General features: G+C 42.3%; 1 protein-coding gene across 1 annotated transcript in view; it reads left to right on the top strand.

Moving 5' to 3' along the window:
• Positions 1-19,995, top strand: part of kiaa1549la (KIAA1549-like a) — an 84,382-nt gene that overhangs the window by 18,632 nt on the left and 45,755 nt on the right. The window contains exons 2-4 of the mRNA XM_041037673.1: positions 14,249-14,950; positions 15,919-16,740; positions 19,858-19,973. Coding sequence (XP_040893607.1) covers positions 14,249-14,950; positions 15,919-16,740; positions 19,858-19,973 — 1,640 coding nt within the window. The remainder of the gene's footprint in view (positions 1-14,248; positions 14,951-15,918; positions 16,741-19,857; positions 19,974-19,995) is intronic.

Below are 19,995 nucleotides of genomic sequence, written 5' to 3'. Positions count from 1 at the left end.
GTGTGTGTGTCTGTGTGTGTGTGGGTGTGTGTGTGTGTCTGTACTTGTCTGCTGCTACAATTTTATGTGTTTATGTCTGAATGTGTTTTTGTCCCTGTCACTGCATGTGTAGCTCTGCCTGTGGTGTGTGTGTGTGTGTGTCTGTGTCTGTGTGTGTGTCTCTGTGTGTGTGTGTGTGTGTGCGTGCACTGGAGTAAATGGATTTAGGCAGATGATGTAATAGTTTTTGTCCCCCTGTGTGTTGCTCCACATGAGCTAAAGGCTCCGGAGTTCAGTGTGAGGCAGACACACACTACATGTGAGTGTGTGTGTGGGCATGCATGTGTGTGTGTCTGTGGTGGGCAATTTCACTAGATGCATCTTATTTATTAAAAAAAGAAAAAAAAAAAAGAAGACAGGAAGTACTCAGCTTAGCAAAACCGTAATCCCTAATTGTTTAAAGTGCAGTATTAAAATGCAGAATTTCATCATCGGCGCAGATGATGCAGCTGAGCTTGATTTAAAAAAAAAAAAATGTGCGTATGAACTCAGTGGAAAAGTGACACCAATACTGAAGACCAATATTTAATTGTGTAATTTCCAGGGGCCAAGTGGTGTGAATTTTAACAGCTATTACAGCCAATACATAAAAGTTAAATTAGCATAATTGAAGCTGACATCACTTAATGCTCATGAGAAAATAGGTGAAATCCTTCATCCTGAACCTTCATTAGGCTTCTCTGTATTTACCGGCTTGCTGCTCTGCAGTCACCGAGCTGCAGTGCTTAATCACCTCAACACAATTTGAGCTGAAAGCAAAACGGAAATGTGCAGAGCGGTGTTGTTTAGGAAAATACAGCTAAACACAAACTTGCGTGTCTTAGTTTATTTAGCTTTCAGCTTTTAGTACCAAACTCTGATGCTTCTGACCCACGGTGCAGCGTTTCCTCGCGATGCAGAAAGACGAGTGTGGGGAGCGGATTAGGACACGTTAGATAGAGAGAATCAATTGACCTTTGCTGCTCCCATTTTCTGCAGCAATGTGGATAACATTTCCACGATGAAGAGGGGATGATGCCACGGTGCCGTATTGCACAAGACGAGGGCTTTTTAGCTGTGGTTGAGAAGATGAAATTCAAAATGGATGTGCCCAACACACGGTTAAATAATAATGGAATAGTAAAAGTGAAAGCTGTGACAGAGCCAGAGCCAAGCCCCTGCTCTTTGTGTCTCTGTGTGTTTGTGTGCGTGTGGGTGAGGCAGCACTGTCCTTGATTATAGTTTCACAGTAGTTGGCTGCAGATGCTTGCTTTAGATTTTATTGGCATATTTTGGCATGGCAAGTTCAAAAGTTCACTAATCTCTCACTGTTTATGAAGGTCGCTGTCCAGGTGAACATCCTCACCTGCTGGATAATAATAATATTGTTGCCTCTGTCTCTGTGACTGTTGAATCCCACCTGAGCCATGGACCACTCTGCTTTAGCCACTCTGTTTTTTAGCATCTAACTTCATGCCAAACCATTCCCTCTTTATTTCTTTATTTCTGAAAGCAGATAAAGGGCTGAAACCAGCTGAGACTAATAAATAGGAGAGGTGTAGAATAAAAATGAAAAGGTGACGCAGTCGCCAGTGGCCATGAACCAGTATTGGTAACTTTTGAAAAACTGGTCTTGGATGAGCTTACACCTCTTTTAAAAGTTTCCTTTGATCGCCTGTGGTTTGCCTGCAGACTCGTGTCCATGGTGATAGTCCATAATTTCCTTGCTCCATGAGCCATACCGCCATTTGAATGAGATGCCTCAGAATTGTTTTTTTGGTTTCTCCAAATGCTTTCGACACCATCCAGCCCCTCCTGCTGGGGAAATATGCTCTAGGCACGGAGTGTGAAGGCCCCATGATGCCCAGGATTATAGGCAATCACACCAGCAAGCAGCGATTTGTGAGCCTCCACAGCTGCGTGTGGTGCGAGGTGGTGGTGATGGCCACGGGGCAAGTCTCCAAAAACCAATGAATAACAGCAAACATGGACACTTGAGTTATGGTTGCTTCTATCTGTGTTGGTTGAAATTGAGGTTTATAGACTTTTAAGATATGAGGATGGATACATGGCAACCCTGTAATAAAATAGTAAGTAAATATTCAGCAGAAATACCGATGTGTAGAAACCATCAATTTGGAATTTCAATCCAAGATTTTTTTCTTATTCTCTCCTTAGGATGGAATTATCTTTAGTATCTTTAGTATCTGTGTGTGTCTGTGTGTGTGTGTGTGTGTGTGTGTGTGTATACTTACATACTAACAACTATATACTTTAAAACTGTCCAAATTGTGTATTTAAGTAAAAATAAGTGAATACCTGAAAATATTAAGATGTTCTGTACTCAAGCCACTTAATGACTTGTTCTGGAACTTTTGACCGTATCACACAGTCTTCATCAAACCTTCCTCTATTCTGAGCACATTTAGGCCTTTTCATCCATGTTGGCATAAGAGTTTTGCCTTTTCCAAGGTCATGAATGAACTGGACCTAAGCGGACCTTGAGAGATTATTATTTTGAATGGAGATTGTTCTGCTTGCCGCTGTTTTCAGGATGAACAGTAAACTGTCAGGCTCTGTAATGAAAGGTTGTTTAAAATGAGAAAACAACAAGACGTTTGTTTTATTTTTTTCGGGCTTCTTTTTGGTTCAAGAAAATGAACAACTTACGTGTAAAACAAAAGGTCTCTTTCATTGTCCTCATCGTCACATATTTTAATATACATAAAGCAACAGGCTGTGTAGTGGTCTATGAAGTGTTTCCCTCTGCAGTTCTTTTAATGTCTTTGGAGCAGGATACAGGATCTCAACAGTGAGACACCGTGTTTGAAAAGGTCTGATGAAGAAACAGATAACGAGCCATAATGTTAAAGATTCTCCCCGCTGTTTGCCACACACGGCGGTGAGTGTTTCAGGTGGTCATCACACACAGCAGCCACAGCTACAACACTGGCCAGATGGGAGGTTGTTGAACACAGAACCAGCATTAGCACCAGCCAGCTGGGAGGGAACTGTTTAGGAATGTATGCAGAATCTGTCGCCTCTCTGCTTCACAGCTTCAGCTCAGCCTGAGCTTGTCTGTACACAGCTACAACTAATCTAAAACCCTGCTGGAGATTGGAGATGATGCTATCAAACGTGTTCAAGTCAAGCTGCTTTCAGGGTTTTTTTTTTTTGTAGTAGCTTCCCAGAGTTGTTGTTCCTGCCTATCCATCAATACGCTCTCTGCATTTCATCTCTCTGGTCTCCTGAAAGGTTTGAGCGTAATCCAAACTATTTTTTGATAAATGTTTCAGACCTATCAAACCACAATTTGAACATGGAACAAACTTTAAGCCTTACACTCGGTGTTTGTGTTTGTACACGAACGTCTGTCATTGACTGAGTGAGTGAGTGAAGTTACAGCCTGGTCGACAGTGTTGGAATATCCCCGTTATTCATTGTTCTTTCAGAATCAATGGGTGCAGTTTCTATTCATCGGGGGGGGGGGGGGGGTTTCAGGCAGCGGTGCCAACTTAGCTCTTTGTCAGTAAACTTACAGACCCCTTTAGCGCCTGTTGTTGTTTTTTTTTTTAAATAGCACCAAGTAACAAATCTAGGGATTTTTTTTGACGAACCTTGGCTACGTTTTGTATTAGAGAGTTCCCAGTATGGCCTCATAAGTGTGAGGTCGGGCTTTCCCTCCTCCGGCACACCTCATAGATGTAAATGAGCCTCTAACTGTTTCCCTGACTGATCGTTTTACATCACAGCAACAGCCGTGGAACTTGTACGTGTGGTGATTTTGTCAGATGATGTTGCGGTGATAAACCCAGGAAATGACTTGGAGTGACCGCAGGTTTCAGTCACTGTTTCATACTCGTTCCATCGTCTGACAACAGAAACAGAAAAACACGTAAGTGAGAACAGCTTTATTGGGAATTTCAGCCGCATTAAAATACCGTATGTGTCAGCACAGAGAGGAGGAGAGAGTCAAACAGATAAAGGGCTGAAACCAGTTGAGACCAAGCAGAATGCAAATTGGACAACTTTGCGTCATGAGCATGCTAATTAGCATATTACATCATCAAGCAACATTTAGCAACTTTAGGAGCAGGCTTTAGCGACTTTCCATCGAAAGTAATTGTTCCAACAGTTACGCAAGAGTTTCCTACTACTTCATGAATTTCACACTTTGAGGACATGGTCCAGCCATACACTAGGTTTTGACCTGGCCTTGTTCAGTCTTTATGTCTGACTCAGCTCCCAGATGGTCACGGCACTGCTGTGGTTGACACCACTATGGTGTGTGTACAATGTGTGTGTGTGTGTGTGTGTGTGTGTGACAGACAGAAAGCCACAGGAATAAGTGGAGGTAGAGTGGTGTTTTGTGTATGTGTCTGTTTATATCTGTGTATAAAGACAGAAAGGGGAGATGGAGTGTGTGTCTATTTTTGCTCCATGAAAATGTGAGTCTGTCTGAGTATTTGTGAGTGCCCGACTGTTCCTGTGCTGGAGTCTTCTTCTGCGCCTCTGAATAAATGTCTGCTGGCTTGTGTGTGTGTGTGTGTTTGCGTGTGTGTTGGCAGTGCGCGTGTCAATTAAGGTCTGTGTGCTCATGCGCGTATATGTGTACGTGCACGTCGCAGCAGCCCAGGATGTCTCCCCAGCTCTGTTTATGCTAGACTGGCTGACCTACCGAGTGCCCCAGAGCTAGTCACATGACTGCGTTAGCCAGTCACATGGGACTCTGCGACAGAGCAGCACAGATGAGGCGTCATGCTTGCCTTCTGCTCGCCTTCCTGTGTGTGTTTGTCTTAATTATTGCATGACTGCTTACTTATTGCCTTACTAATATTTTTACCTCCTTGCATGTGTGTGTGTTTTAATGTGTAATATTTGCATTCTGTCTCAGCCTCTTTCATGAGGCAGAGGGTGTGAGCTTACGTAATCATCAAACTCAATCCTAAAGGTAAACTCCTCTGAAACATTAAGGCTGTTTAGGTTGTGATTTCATTTTTGTGTACAGGTACGCATTGTTTCCAAACATCCACTGGCTTGTAAGCACAAGATGTTCATATGTAATTTAATTTAAAAAAAAAAAGGGTACAACAGTCTGTCCAAATTAGTTCTTACTGGTCAGAGAAGAATACATCTCCTTTAGTCCAATAATATATTGTGACATTCAGAATGAGAAGTTTCTTGTTTGTCACAACGATGACATTCATTTATCTTATTTGGTATACAGTACTTCCTGGCATCCAGTACACAAAATGGGTCACTGAGACAGATAAATGTCTCGGTTTCTCCTGGTAAAGTTTACAGAATATAAAACTGCGTGCTCATAGAAATGAAACAAACCCTTGTTCACTTCAGTGAAATGAGAAATGGTTCGATGTCAGTTTTGTGTCATGAAGCACGATTTAAATAATTCTCTGATACAACTTAATGTCCTGGAAATAGATGAAAAAAAAAAACTACATGCAATGATAATCAATATGGGAAGAAGTCTTCTGGGGACTATTAATTACTCTATGACCTAATAAGCCTTCAGTGAAAGCACCAACTGATTACCCACTCAGTGGCCTGTTGTTGGGCGGCCTCCTTCTCTCGGTTATCTGGTCTGTCTTTCTCTGCAGCGAGCAGCCCACAGCTGATGAGCACACTGCACCTCATCGCCTTAACTAGACAGCTAACTAACTGAGTAACTACAGCCAGGCCGTCTAAATACTGCCAGACAATACCAGATGCCAGATAGAAGAAGCAAAGCAGCACAGGGGCAGTCAGCCAGGCAGACAGATTCCAACCAAGCAATAACAGATATCCCAACAGACTGCCCTGTATTATTTTACTTCCTGTTAGGCACCTGGCTGTTTCCAGCAGCCTGCAAGGTGATATCATTGTTACTTTGCTGCCAACTTTCTGACATTTCAGAAATGCAGTGTAATAATGATCTGCCATTAGCTGTTTGGCAGCTGTATTCATTCCGACCTCCAGCAGTGCTGCTCTACCTTAAAAAGACCTGAACCACTTCAGCTGCAGTTTGTATTTTGTTGAGCTTCTCTTGCGGTGCGTGATAACATATCAGTTTATCTATTTCGGTCTGCTCTCTTAATCTTTCTGATGAAACTTAATAATATAATATATTGTCCTACCATCTTACAGGTGTCTTTCAGTTTGCAGAGTGTGTCCACAGCCCTCTTATACACTCTCATCTGGAAGGATAGAGATAGTGTACTTTAAAATCAGGAACGTTTGCATATGTTTGCCAGTTCTGCTCGTTATTGTTAGTATAGAAGGAAATTATCAGCTTTTTTTCCAACTAAAACTGGGGCTGAATTTGAACATATGTCTCGATGCCTTTGGTATACCAGTATGCTGTGCAGTATGAGAGAAGATGAGGACATGCAACAAAGAGGTTTTTCTCTGCAGCTCATTTACAGTGTTACTGCAGGTTCAGTCGAGGTGAGTCAAGCATACTGGAGGAATTATTTTAATTAGGTGCCACAGTCCTTGTATGACCCTGTTGTATGGATTGTGGTCATCAGTATACAGTTCAGATGTTTGTCTGAGTCTGTTCTATATCATTAATCCAGACAACTTTCTTCACTCTTTTGAAATTAAAAAAAAAAAAAAAAAAATCTATGATGTGTTTTTTTCATGTTAAGTCCTTTGGGTTTATCTCTGGAAGCACGAAGCTAAGTGGATTTTCCAAGGTCAGGAATACATCAAACGTGGTAACACGTGATGTGATAAATGCAGTCGATACATACTGCAGTTTGCTGTGTGTGCAGTGCAGTTGCATTTGGATTACATTTAAGTTGTATCTCTAATCACACACTGAAATCGTGAACCCAGTGATCTGATTACCATGAGCTGAGGTGGTGTAGTTAGTCTGTTGGGTTTTTTTGTTGTTGTTGTTGTTGTTGTTGTATTGTTGTTGTTCTTCACTGTAGCAGAGCAGCTTGTCCAGTCAAGAAAGCAGTGAAATCTCACTCACATCAAACAGACAGCCATACAGCCTGAGGCCTAAATATAATCTACAGCTGGCACCTACTATTATTAGTTTTGTTTTCCTCACCTCACCCTTCCTAATAACACACTTCATCTATATTACATTGAAATATTTCCTATTTTTACAGACTGTGCCAGTAATTTCAAATGAAAGCAGACATTTAGTTTTTGTCTGTCCTGTCTCAGCTGTGTCCCTTGTTCATTTAGCCAGCTAATGCCTTTAATTCCCCAGTGATCATAATTTTATTATCATAGATTTATAAACAATTTATGGGCCCATTTATCATTTATCTTTGAACTGTTGCCACAGTGCGTTAAGCCCTCACATGTGTTTTCATCCCGTCATTAAAAATACAGTCTAATGCTGCTTCTCATCCTAAGCTGTGTAAATGCAGGGCACTGATGCGACTATAGGCTCGGCTTTATCTGAAACGTGTTTGCTTCCGTTTATCAGCAGATTTTTTTTTTCCTTTTTTTTTTGGTCCATAAAACCCTTGTCAGCGTAATTTTCTCCCCATTTATTAAATGACACGAATTCATTTTGTGCTCTGCTCACTTGCAAAGTCGAAAGTTGTTGCGTGAAATTGATGCAGTGTTTGTTTTGATAGCGTCATACCGCCTTCCTGCAGCTTCTTGTCGTTACAGCTGTATTTGAGGGCGATGCACGACAGACAGGACAGACGTCACATAAGCACAGAACACTCTGTTTTCTTCTTTATCTGTGGTAATGGTTACCCTGGTGACAGCATCCCTGCGGTTGCCGTGGAGACCCAGCAGCAGAAGCAGCCCTGCTGTCAAGCTGAAAAGGGGCTGTTGATTTACTGTTACCTCAAATAGGTTCAGTCTCTGCATTGTTCCTTTTCATCTACTGACTGACCTGGCATTTGGATAGCATTAGTTTGTTCTATGTTGAAAGCTAGCAAGTTTCTTTAATGTGTAGAGGTATAAGCTGGGATCTCTGATGATCAGCGTATTGTAAGGCTTCTCTCTTTTTCTTTCTTTTGCTCTTTGATTTGGAGGATATTAGGCTATCAAAGCCTTGTTACGCTGAAGTAGAAACTGAACATGGATGTTCAAAAGGCTCTCAGGTTCTGAATTTGTTCGTGAAAAATGCCTGAAACCAGAGAGGCGAAAGAGGAGACACTATTCCCTGCATTTTCTGTCATTTTAACCATTTTCAATAACTGCATGACTCAACTTGACACAGCTATTCTTTTATGTTTAGCTCTGAATTGACCCAAACGCCCAGAATGTTCGACTTAAACAGCTGTGAAAATGGCATTTCAGCTTGACATTTTGTGACTTTTTGTTCTCCCCCACCCCCATCCAAAAACCACACACACACACACACACACACACACACACACAGACACACACACACACACACACACACACAGACACACACACACACACACACACACACACACACACAAAAGCAGAAAAGCAGAAAATAAAACCTTTCTACATGGTGAGGACTTTTCGGCTGATCCTCACACCTTCAGAATTAGATTAAGATTAAGGTTAGGGTCAGATTTAGAGTTAGGCATTTATTTCTGAGGATTACGGTTAGGGTAAGGGGGTTAGGAAATTCATTAAGTCAGTGAGTGTGCTCACAGTTATAGTCAGAACAGCATGCGAATGTGTGTGTTCCTTTCAAACCGGTGATGCAATTTAGAGAAACTCAGGTGCTTCACCTTTCGCCGGAAGCTTTTCCATCCATCCGTTTGTCTGTCCATCAATCCATCCATATAAATAAATTGGCTGTGACAGGGTATGGCAGTTACTACACCTTGGTTTGTCTTTGTAGAACACTTAAGAAAAAAGTTATCCTAAGTAAAAAATGATATTATCTCGAAATGACCTATTTTCAGACTTTATATACAGTTGCACGAAAAAGCATGTGAACCCTTTGGAATCTGGATATCTGCTTAAATTTATCATTTTCTTAACAAGACTCCAGGTATGCTAACACCTGACTCCAATTAGCTTTGTGTTATTATTTTAGGCACATTATATTTGTCAGTACTCTTGACTTAGCTGAAGATCAGATCACATTTTATGACAAATTTATGCAGATATCCAGGAAATTCCAAAGGGTTCACATGCTTTTTCTTGCAACTGTAATTGTTAAAGCTAAAAATGTACTTCCCCTTTCTATTCACTGCTTAGTTGATATGATTTTCTGTTGCTGTCAGTTCACACAATGGGTAGACGTTGTTGTCAGGCACTTTTTCTCACATTCTGGCATCTCTTCTGGGTATTACTGAGAAAAAATGGCACACTTTCCTAAATTATATTCACTGTAAACCCGTCAGAGAATATCAAACTTCTCAGGTTTGTTGCCACACGGTGAGAGAACCTGCTGGAGACACAGTGTTTTAGATAGGATCCATGTAATGTTATGATATGTACTTCATACATCAGCTTGTTTTGGGTCCTGACTGCAGTTTTGTTCTCTTTCTCTCTCACACACACACATACACAGATTCACACATGCCCTGGGTTATTTTAGTGCTATCAGATCCTGTCAAAGCAACAGTCCTGGTCACACTAATCTGTTGGAATGGGGAAACTTAAAAAGGTCAGAGTAATGAAGACTAAAGACTAAAGAACCCACAAAACTAATGTATTTTTCAGTGTAGCGGTGTATTTCTTTAGTTATCCCCCTTCCACTACCCTCCATTGATCTTTTTACCTGACCATGCATCCATTCGTCAATTCATCCAAATTGTTTCCTTTTCTCGCCACCACACAGACAGATGGATGCCCTGAATAGTTCCAGGAAATGGTTACATGTCCATCCTGTTGGACGGGCCTCACTCTGTTGGACAAAATCTACTGGCTTGAGACCATCCTTACTCCCACTGAGTCTCGTATCGCATCACGAGTATATCACCGCTTTGACTTGCTACCAGCACTCCCACTCAAACCACAAAGGCTTTATTTAAAACAAGTTTTTAAAGGGGGAAAACTCACTCGTTTAAACTAATTGGCATGAAAAAAAACTCACTTGGTTGTGATTGGCCAGTTAGCCCAGTCTCAGAACACGAATGTAGTTCTCATGTTCACCCTGAGTAACAGGCGGTCAGTCTGTCTGGCTTGCCTTGCTGTTGGGGTCCAGCCAAAAACAAAAAAAGAACAATGAGCCGCTCGTTTGAACGGCTCTTGGAAAGGAACACAGCCCGAAGATCACTAGGTCATAAGCCAATATTTGTCAAAATATGTCAGTGGCTAAAGATCTTGCAAATACATATTTTGGTGTTGGGTGTGGTCACATCTCTACCGACATAAAATGACAGCTCACTGTGCTTTCTGCCAGTGACCACAACTGGACAAAGGAGGTGACAGTACAGTTTTCCTTGTTGTAGATCATGTGCAGCTGTAAGACTGAGACTAAAGCATGGGATATATTTCATCTGGTCCTTTAATAATTACTATAATGACAACTTGCCACCAGTTGGCTAGTTGGCAGGTTCAGCTAACCAGGCTCCCCCTCCTTACTTTTCTCTCTGAGCTCCTCTGAGCTGAAGACCAGTTGGCTCGATACCATCTCACACTTCCTAACCACCTGTCCTGCTCACAGTCAGGGTTGCAGCATGGATCAACTCTGCTTGGCCCACAGCCCCAACACACAACTGAGGAGGGCAAAACCATGGCCATAGCCCGTACACATTGACCATTGTATTATCACACCTGGAAAACATCTAGTCTGAATACTCATAAAGCTTGTAGTGACCTGGCAAGGCTTTACAGGGTTGGCATCTACACAGATTCGGCAGGGCATCAGCTGACACAGTGCCAGCTGGCAAGGCACTATAGTCAGCACATAACATGACATTGGTCTAAAGCCTTGTAAATGGCCAGTAGTGCTTTGTGCACCATTTCCATGTGATGATTCTCGTAATCTGCTATAAGCTGAATGTTCTGACATGGAAATAAACAAAAATGTCCTGTGTGTTTTGTCCAGACAGATAAAGGAGACCAGTTCTGCTCTGATCCACATTTATCCATCTTTAATCCGCACTTTCTGTTCCACCATCCATCAACCCGTCCATCCATCCGTCCATCCTGTCCATATTTGTTCTCAGTGGAGGTTCTTCTTGCCTAGCGTTTTGTCAGAGGTCTGATGGTAATCACATATGTTGCTCTCAGCCAGAGCAGGTGGTGAACTGTTGGAGGAGAAAACACTCAAAACACTGCTAACAGTTATGCATATGGTACAGTCCTCCCATCTATCCCACTACTCCTTGATCCACTCATTCATCCCTCCATTCATCCATTCATCCATCCATTATTCCATTAAAATGAACTCCTGTTTTTGCTTTTTACCACCATACTCAATATTAGAAAAATTACTTAAAGCTGCATTTCTTTGGTTTTTTTTTTTTTTTTGCCAGCGAGTAGAGTGTCATGAACCCTCCGAACCCTTTTGTTTTGTTTTGAACACTTGTGTGGACAGTTTAACCTTTTTGGACTATTGTTTAGTTTAAGTTTTGTTAGTTCCTGTTTTATTTTGAAGTCATACCCCCTGTGTATCTTGTCTTGTTCTACTTCCTGTCTTTGTCTAGTTTCCCGCCTTTTGTGATTGTCTGCCCCGGTCTAATTGGTGTCACCTGTTGCCCATTTCCTCATGTGTTTAAGTCTTGTTGTTTCCCTGTGTCTTTGTCAGTTCGTCTGTGTCTGTACCCGAGTCTGCCCATGTCTTTACCTGCGTTGGTTCCCTGTGTTGATTCCCGTGTGTGCTTCTTCCTTGCCTCCTCTGCCTCGTAAGGTCCTCGTGTTCATTCACATACCTGTGCCTTGCGTTTTCCCACTTGTGGACTTAGCTTCCTTTTGTTTTCAAGTAAGCACTTTTGTATTTTCGTTTAGTTTTGTTCCTGAGTGGATGATTTTTAGTTGTTTAAGTTTTGTTCCCAGACCCTGGACTCTTCCAGTGATTTTGGTTTTATTAAAAGACTTTTAGTTTACTCATCTGCCCGTCTTGGGGTTTTTTTGCATTTGGGTCCTCTTCCCTTGTGTTCCCGGATGACTCTGCTGTGGCTTTGTGACGTAGAGTAGAATTTGTGTACCAGAAAAAAAGCTAAAAGATGCTAAAATGGTCTGTATAACTGAAGGGTGCTGCAGTATTGGGTGATAACGCTCTGTAGGATCATCACAACAAGCGACTCCTTTAATATAACAGATTTTTTTGACCCATTGTTTATATATATAAACAATATATATTTATTAGTGTAGCTTTAATATCTCATTGGTCTAAAATAACAGTGCCTGCTATTTTTGTATTGTTAGGTAATTGCTATGTACGGTAATTTCAGTGCAGCTTTTATTGAAGGCTTTTTATACATACGGCTTATCTGTATGAGCAGGGGTCTTTATCCGTGGGTGAGATATCCACACTTTGTCCAAAGTTTTAGCTAATACATGAAAGTGCTGTTGCAGTATTTAACAGAACAATCTTTCTTTAAACATATGCATAATTTTTCAAAATGAGTTAAATGCATATTAGCAGGGAATCTTTGCTTTCAGGCGGAGCTTGCTATCAGCATTTATCCCCCTTTGACACTGCCATCTGTTCAGAGCCAGTGAAACACTACATGCTGAAAAGCTGTCGTGGTTTTGGATGAGATGAATTGGAACAAAAAGAAAGATGACTTTTCAGCTAAGTTTAACGAGCATGTGACTCTCCCTGTGGTACCAGAATCATCGCCCCTGCCATTTCTAGCTTTGTTGTTTTCTCCTCTCTCAAACTGACTAATGGAGCTCCGGATGCTGGCATGAACACACAACATAGACCCTGAAGAAGCTGAAATATAAATTGTCAACGGATTAATTTCATTTTTTTAATGACATTTATGATACCACGTCCTATAACAAGGAACAGATTGCTCAGTGGTGGCAGTTAATAGCGTGGTGGTTGAAAGGCTTTATAGCAGGGGCCCGGAGGATACACAGCAGCTAAGCCCAGAGCTGGTCCTGTAAAGCCGCTCTTGCTCAGAATCACTCTTTTAATTAACCAATCCTCCTCAGAGACGTGGGGAGTGTGGGAAGTGTGTGACAGACATGCACACTTAACACATTTGCAGGCTGAAATGAGAGTGCGCTTAACAAAAAAACAAAACAAAACAAAAAAACACTTTGCCCAACATTTGCCTCCCTCTCACGTGGAAAACAAAAGAAACTCAACGTCGGCCTGGAGTCACGCCAGAGCCAAACCTTTCTTCCTCAGAACAAATGAGCAGACGCAACAAACCGTGTCACCCAGTGAGGCGGCCAGCGAGCCAGTCAGATGGTCAGTCCTGCTTTTTCTCATCTTTCAATTCCACTACGGCAAGGTGCCTTTGAGACTGAACGTATTAGCAGGGTAATCGCCTCAGTCTGCCAAACGTTCGGGCTTTGTTGAGGCTGCAGAGGAGATGAAGACAGTTCTCAGAATGGAGATAATGGCTGAAGCGAAATGCTTTGACGGGATGCTATCTTTGCTGCTCTGTTTCCATGCATCTGTCACAATCGCTGTCATTACTGACAAATAACTGACACCGAACTTTGCTCTGGAAATATATTTCAGTCTGAGCTGTGAGCCGAGCCCAAGCCTGAGTGGTTGTGTATGTTCTAGGAATTATAAATCCATGGGCTAGCATGGCTAACCTAACAGATTAGATTAGTATCTGTGAAATCACATCTGATTAGGGTGTTTGTGTGTATATGTGTGTGTATGTGTGTCCTAATTTATGCACCCTGAAACATCTAAATTAATTCCCTCTGCTTTATCCTCTAAAAACATAAGTGACCTACTTTAGACATTATTACTATTTTTCCACAGTTGCACTTTTAAAGCTTTTTTTTTTTTTAATCCCTTCAGATGAGTGTGTGTGAGACAGAGGGGAGAAAGAGGAAGAGTATTCTTATGTGTGTATTAGCCAGAGGGCAGAAGAGAAGTGTGTGTGCTCTCTCACGATGACTGTGTGTGTGAGAGTGAGCAGAGATGTTTTAAATCTCCCGGCAGGTGGACACTTGTGGTGGCATTATGAGAACTAATGATTTGAGGACTACAGCTGTGTGTGTGTTTCTGCATATAATGGTACATTATGGATGAATTTCCAAAGAAGTCACTATGGGATTGAAGAGTCAAAGACTGCTCACAATCTTACTGCTTTCCAGATCTCCTAATTAAATACTATTTCTGCTTTTATTTCATCCACCCCTTTCTCCTTCTCCCTCTGTCTCTATGTTTCCACAGCTGAGGGAGGTCATCATGAGTCAGTGAGGCGGGCAGTATTGCCTCTGGCCTCTGGGGCGCCCTCCAACCTCTCAGCCACCCCCGTGATTGGAGACAGGGCCGGGGCTAAAGACGGCGATGCGACGGATGGGACTGGCGTCAGTCCTGGAGCTTGGTCGGAGGGCAAAGTGTTTGCTGAGGCCAGAACGGCGGTTTGGACTGAAACAGAAACAGGAGTGCGCGCTGGAGCAGGTGGCAAAGTCTTTGCAGAGACTGGGATTATGACGGGAACCGGTGCATGGGCTGAAGTTGGGGCTGAATGGAGGCCAGCAAATAGGGAGGGGGGCGACCTGCCAAACCTGCCCAGGGACCCGGCTGCCTGGCTGGGGCAGCAGAGGCTGCATGGAGAGGGCCAAAGAGAGCAAGCAGCTTTTTCATCAGTCCTCACCATGCTGGCAGAGACAGCAGAGCTGCAGGCACCAGCGGTGGGAAAACCTTTAGGACTGCTGTCTAAAGCTGCTTGGACCAAAAGCTCCTCTTCATCGTCATCCAAGGCGTCATCCTCTTCCTCCTCCACCACCTCTACGACAAAAGCATCCCCTTTGCCTTCCTCTTCCTCCACCCCACCCAGTAACAGAGACAGTCAGCCAGCAGGATCAGACAGCGTCTCTCAGGTTGCTGTCAACAGCAACTCCTCCGTCAGCAACAGCAGCATCAGTTTAGGTATGGTGCTGGGTTGTTATTTAAATATATTGCAGCTTGTGACTTTTCACCATCTAATTAAGCTACGGTCTTGTCAAGCTTTTATTTCTCAACATGTTGAAACAATGTGTATGGGACTGTAATAGGAGCTAAAGTCTGCATTTGGTATGTTTGTAGGCTTGTGTCTTTTTTTTTAGCATTTCAAAAACCAAAAACACAAGAGCAGAAGTGCAAGGAATTGATTAAACTGCAATTGTTAGCATTCTCAGTTAAGTAGCTTCTTTCTGTAGCATGCATAGTCACAGATCTTAATTGCCATTGTAGGTGTCCTGTCAGGTTTTATGGACATCTCTTTTATAACGTTGCCACTGGGGGAAATACTTTTTTGGCTACAAAGGATATTCAGTGGCAGTGCTGCATCCAGCTTTCTCAATACATCCATGATTCTGTCCTATTCCATCACCTCCATTGTTTCCTCACTTCCTGTCAGGACATCATCTCAATAACAGTGACATCCTCAACACTGCAGTTCCTCCATAAGTGTGTTAACTTCCACCACAAGAATGATCACAAGCTAATATCTCCTTCCCCATTATTTCCTGTCACGTCACTGTTATAATACAACACACATATGTGGTGATGGAAGGGGACAAGAGGCATAAGAGGGAATTCGGCTCTCTTTCAGTCTGAAAGCATCGACTGCCTCTCCCTTGTTCACTTCAGACTCGTTTACACCTCTCATTAACATGTGTCATATCAGTGTTTTGTCTAGAGATAATTTACATGGACCCCTGACAGTAACATGCTTTCCTGGTTTTACACATTGATATAGGATTTCTATGTCATATGTCAAATGGAGCTCTGTGGTACAGAGGAATAAGATATGTCAAGCTTTGGATGCAAAGCTTGACATATCTGGTTTTGGTCTTTTCGTTGGTCGTTTCGTTTCCTTTAATGTTTCTATTCTCCAAATGTTTTCCTCCCTGCAGAGGACTCAGTGAGCAGCCTGCCAGCCTGGGACCTCCCCACTGTCCCTGAGTCACTCCTGTCCACAGTGGGAGACCATGACATTACACTTCCTGCCAATGTCACCAGCCCTTTCTCCACCCACCAATGGAACACCACCGTGCCCGTGCGCACCAGAAACACCTCACGGCAGACAACCACATCAAGTACCACCATAAAGACCCCTCTGTCCCCCACCACCACGTCAACTGTACCATTAACTAGCACAGCAAGAGCACAAACACCACCAGAGTCCACCACGGCTTCAAAAACCATAAGCCAGGCCACTGTGACCAGCGACAGCCTTCAGCTGACAACAGTAACCACGACAACGCCCTCAACGACCACTCTTACTGTGACTGCCAATGAGGTGACGACGCGGGCAGCGACCACTGTGAGTGCTGCAACGTCACCACCAAACATCACTGCAGCAACAACCACGCAGCAAACGACGAGCCTCAGACCGACCACAGAAGCTACAACTCAGCCTACAACAACCACAACAACCACACCCGCCCCTACCACCACCACCACTGAACCCCCAACCACCACCACCACTACACCTTCTCCCACTACCACTACTACGACACCTGCCACTACTACTACTGCTGCCACCACCACCTCCACCACTACTACTACTACTACAACAAGTACAACCACAACAACAAAGGTACCTGCCACCACTGTGTTCATCCCAGGCCGCACTACACCACCTCCTACCACGACCACAGAGCCTCCATCCAGTACCACTGCAGAGGAAGGTCCTCTACCATGCAACGTGACTGAGAAGTATTGGGTCAGAACAGGTACGAGACATTAATTTATTATCACTCTCTTACTCAAAATAATGATGTATTTCCCCAAAATGATTAAATTATTATGATTATTTTAGATGTGGGGGAAACAAAGAAAGGAAGGTAAACAGAGCTGGATGAAGGGCTAAGACATCAAGGTCATTCTCGTAAAAGACACTTTACTATCACTTCGGGTTCTGCATGTCCCTTATCAAATTACCTACAACACTCTCGACTTTATGTTCATGCAGGCTTTAGCCATTCTTGTGGAAAAATGGTCACAAAGTAATGATGAATAGCCTACGCATGAAATACCATTTCAGAAGCTTAGGCACAATGTACTGTGTGACCGAGCTGTAATTGCATGCACTCAGATTAATTAAAACTTGCTCAATAGCAAGGGCAGATTTTCCTTGAGTGTAAACAATTAGATTGATAAGAAGCTGGAGACGGTAGCCTTTGATTGCATTTGCCAGAAATGATATAGTATAACTAAGAGATGGGCATCAGGTTTCCACAGTCACCAACCCACTAAACATTAGACGTCTGATGGACATGCAGATCATGTTTATATTGCGTCCGTCGGTCCATGACCAGTTCTGGACATTTACACGACGTGCAAACTAGGTCCGATATTTGGACGTTTAACCACGACCCCATTTGGACGTTAATATGCAGTTAAACATTTGAACGTCGGACTAGGTAACTTTTTTGGACGTCACGTGGACGTCTAAGACACGTGCAGGAAATTGACATTATTAAGAAATGTAATTGTCTTAATGACAAATATCAACATTGTTGTTATCAACATGATTAATGAATAGGAATATAGATTATTCGTTAGTAATTATTTATTTATTATTTGTTTATGTTTTTATTCATTTACTTATTCGGAAATGCAACTTGTTGGAAATTAGGCTTCAGAAAATAATTCCATGGTACACAGGAGCCTTGATTTTATAGCTCTTATGATTTCAACCAGTCAACGCCACTCTGATTGGCTGAAGCAGCACGTCGTCATAAGCCAACCAGTAAACGGCACTCTGATTGGCCGAGGCAACACGCCAAGCTTTTGGCGCGATTTTTTGAATTTCATCAACAGTCTCTCCGTGTCGGATTTCCTCTCTGTGGAAGCAAGTGGCCGCTCGGCTCTGTTCAGCGTACATCAAGAATCACCGTTTTCCACGAAGTTGAAAGTAAGTTGGTCATGTTTGTTCATTTTATGTTAATTTATGTATTCATAGTGTTAGCTGTTCTTGCTTGTTCTAATCTACCTAAACCTGCTGTGGCTACAGTTGGCATTGCATGTCATCCCATCAGCTAACGTTAGCTAACCATTGGCCATAGTTAAAATGGAATTGGAATTACTTTTGAAAACGACCGTGCCTAAAATATTCACGTTAGCTGAAGCTTTAATGTGAACAAGCATTGTTCGGTCGCTAAGTCACGACTCACTAACCAGAGCTAGGCTGGTAGCTAGCCTAAGCTAAATTCGCTAAGCTAGCGAAAAGAACAAGCTGCGAACCTTGTATCTAGCGGCTCGCTCACGGCGGGGATTGCTTTTTACATGCTAGCCAGCCACGAAGATATAGGCAGGTGGCGATGTAGATGTATTAATCCAGTATTGGTAGTGGATGCATAGGCAACATATTTTTGCTTACAAATATGGGGACTTGGTGTACGTGTGCTGTCTTTAAGGGTTACAAATAATATTTAAAGTTCATGAGTTAAAAGTGTTTAAAAAGTATAAAATGTAAAATGTGTATTTTCCTTTGGTTCATGGAAATTGTATCAGAGTGAGTGTTCTGTACTTTTCTTAGTTTTTGGAAACGGCGACAGAGTGAGCGCTCTTTCTGTTAATATTACAATTCGCATCTTTGCCGCTCCGCTTCGTTTTGTTGCTTGTCAGTAAGTTCGGTCAGTAACATAGAAGTGGGCTCGTAAAGTTGGTTAGTGTGGTTGCACACGTTTCAACCAGTGAACGTACAGTCTGTAAGTATTGTGTGTGTGTAGTTTTGAAAGTGGTATTTTTATTGTGTAGTGTTGTTAGCATTGTTTAGTGGAGTTTGTTTGCTAGCCGCATTACATTTTGCGTAATGTCCTGTTTAATGTATTTCTGTAGTCACCGTATTTGTGCGTAAGGGTACGCGTGGTGAGAGCAGTACAGTATGACTGCAGATTGCCTTTGCATATTTCTAATAATTTGTCTTTTTCTACTCATGCAGATGGAGTCATGAAATTTGATGACACAGCCACAGAGGACTTCATAAGGATGAAGCGAAGGACCACAAAGAAGTGGAGGTGGAGGACACACAGCAGGACTGGACTCAGGACTGATTATCCATAGTGGAGAATGTTGTCACAGCTTTTGTATATTGTCTTCTCTTCTGTATTCAGTATAATTGGTTCTGGTTGGATTTTTTTTTTTTTTTTCGCACTTTAATTTTTATTGTTTTAAATTTCTGTTGTTGTATATTTGTTGTGATACAGACCCAAGCAAGGGGGACTGTGTAATTTATTTTATTATTTTTATATTTATATTTCTATGACTGGTAGTTATTGGCTATCACTTTCCTTTAGTTTTGGCAGACAATCAAAAGTAAAGCATGTTGGCTTGAACTGATGAACACTGAAGCAATGTCCACATGCAAGCCATTAAATTCATGTTCCTTGTTTTTACTGCTAGTTGGCAGGAAATTCAACAGAAGTCAAAAGCTTTATTAGTGACATGTTTGTGCCAGTGATTAACAAAAATAAAAATGGTAATAAATGTGTGGGGATTGAATTGTGATTTATTGTAAACCTCTGTGTATAACTGTAGTCCCATGTGTTTCCAAAAGGTGGAGGACGCGTTTCCTGTACCAGTTAATTTTCCTGTAGCTTCGTTGGCTCAGCAGAAGGTTTAAACTGGAAATGCATTTTAAATGTTTTTGAGTGAGACATTAAGTCCCTATATCCTACAGGGCATCACTAAGATGTGGCACTGCTTTTTTTTGGCTATAGATGTGGTCAAAGTGAGTTTAAATCTGTGGTACAAGCAGAAATGGTTGCTAGTTATCACAGAATATTAACAATCCAATCATGAACACAGTCACTAAGCTTTAGTTTTAAACATGTCTTCCTCCACAGTTTTGTCCATTGAGCTGCGCAGGAACCGTCTGGACCTGATCCTTAAGCAGAATCTCTCCAAAGGACTGAGCCATGCCCTGCAGAGAGCCTTGAACGACTCCACTGCCTACGCACAGGTCAGTCTGTCTTACGAGTTCA

This window comes from Toxotes jaculatrix, chromosome 5 (assembly GCF_017976425.1).
Source record: "Toxotes jaculatrix isolate fToxJac2 chromosome 5, fToxJac2.pri, whole genome shotgun sequence".
Classification (NCBI taxonomy): Eukaryota; Metazoa; Chordata; class Actinopteri; family Toxotidae; genus Toxotes; species Toxotes jaculatrix.
This window is presented reverse-complemented; position numbering and strand designations above follow the sequence as displayed.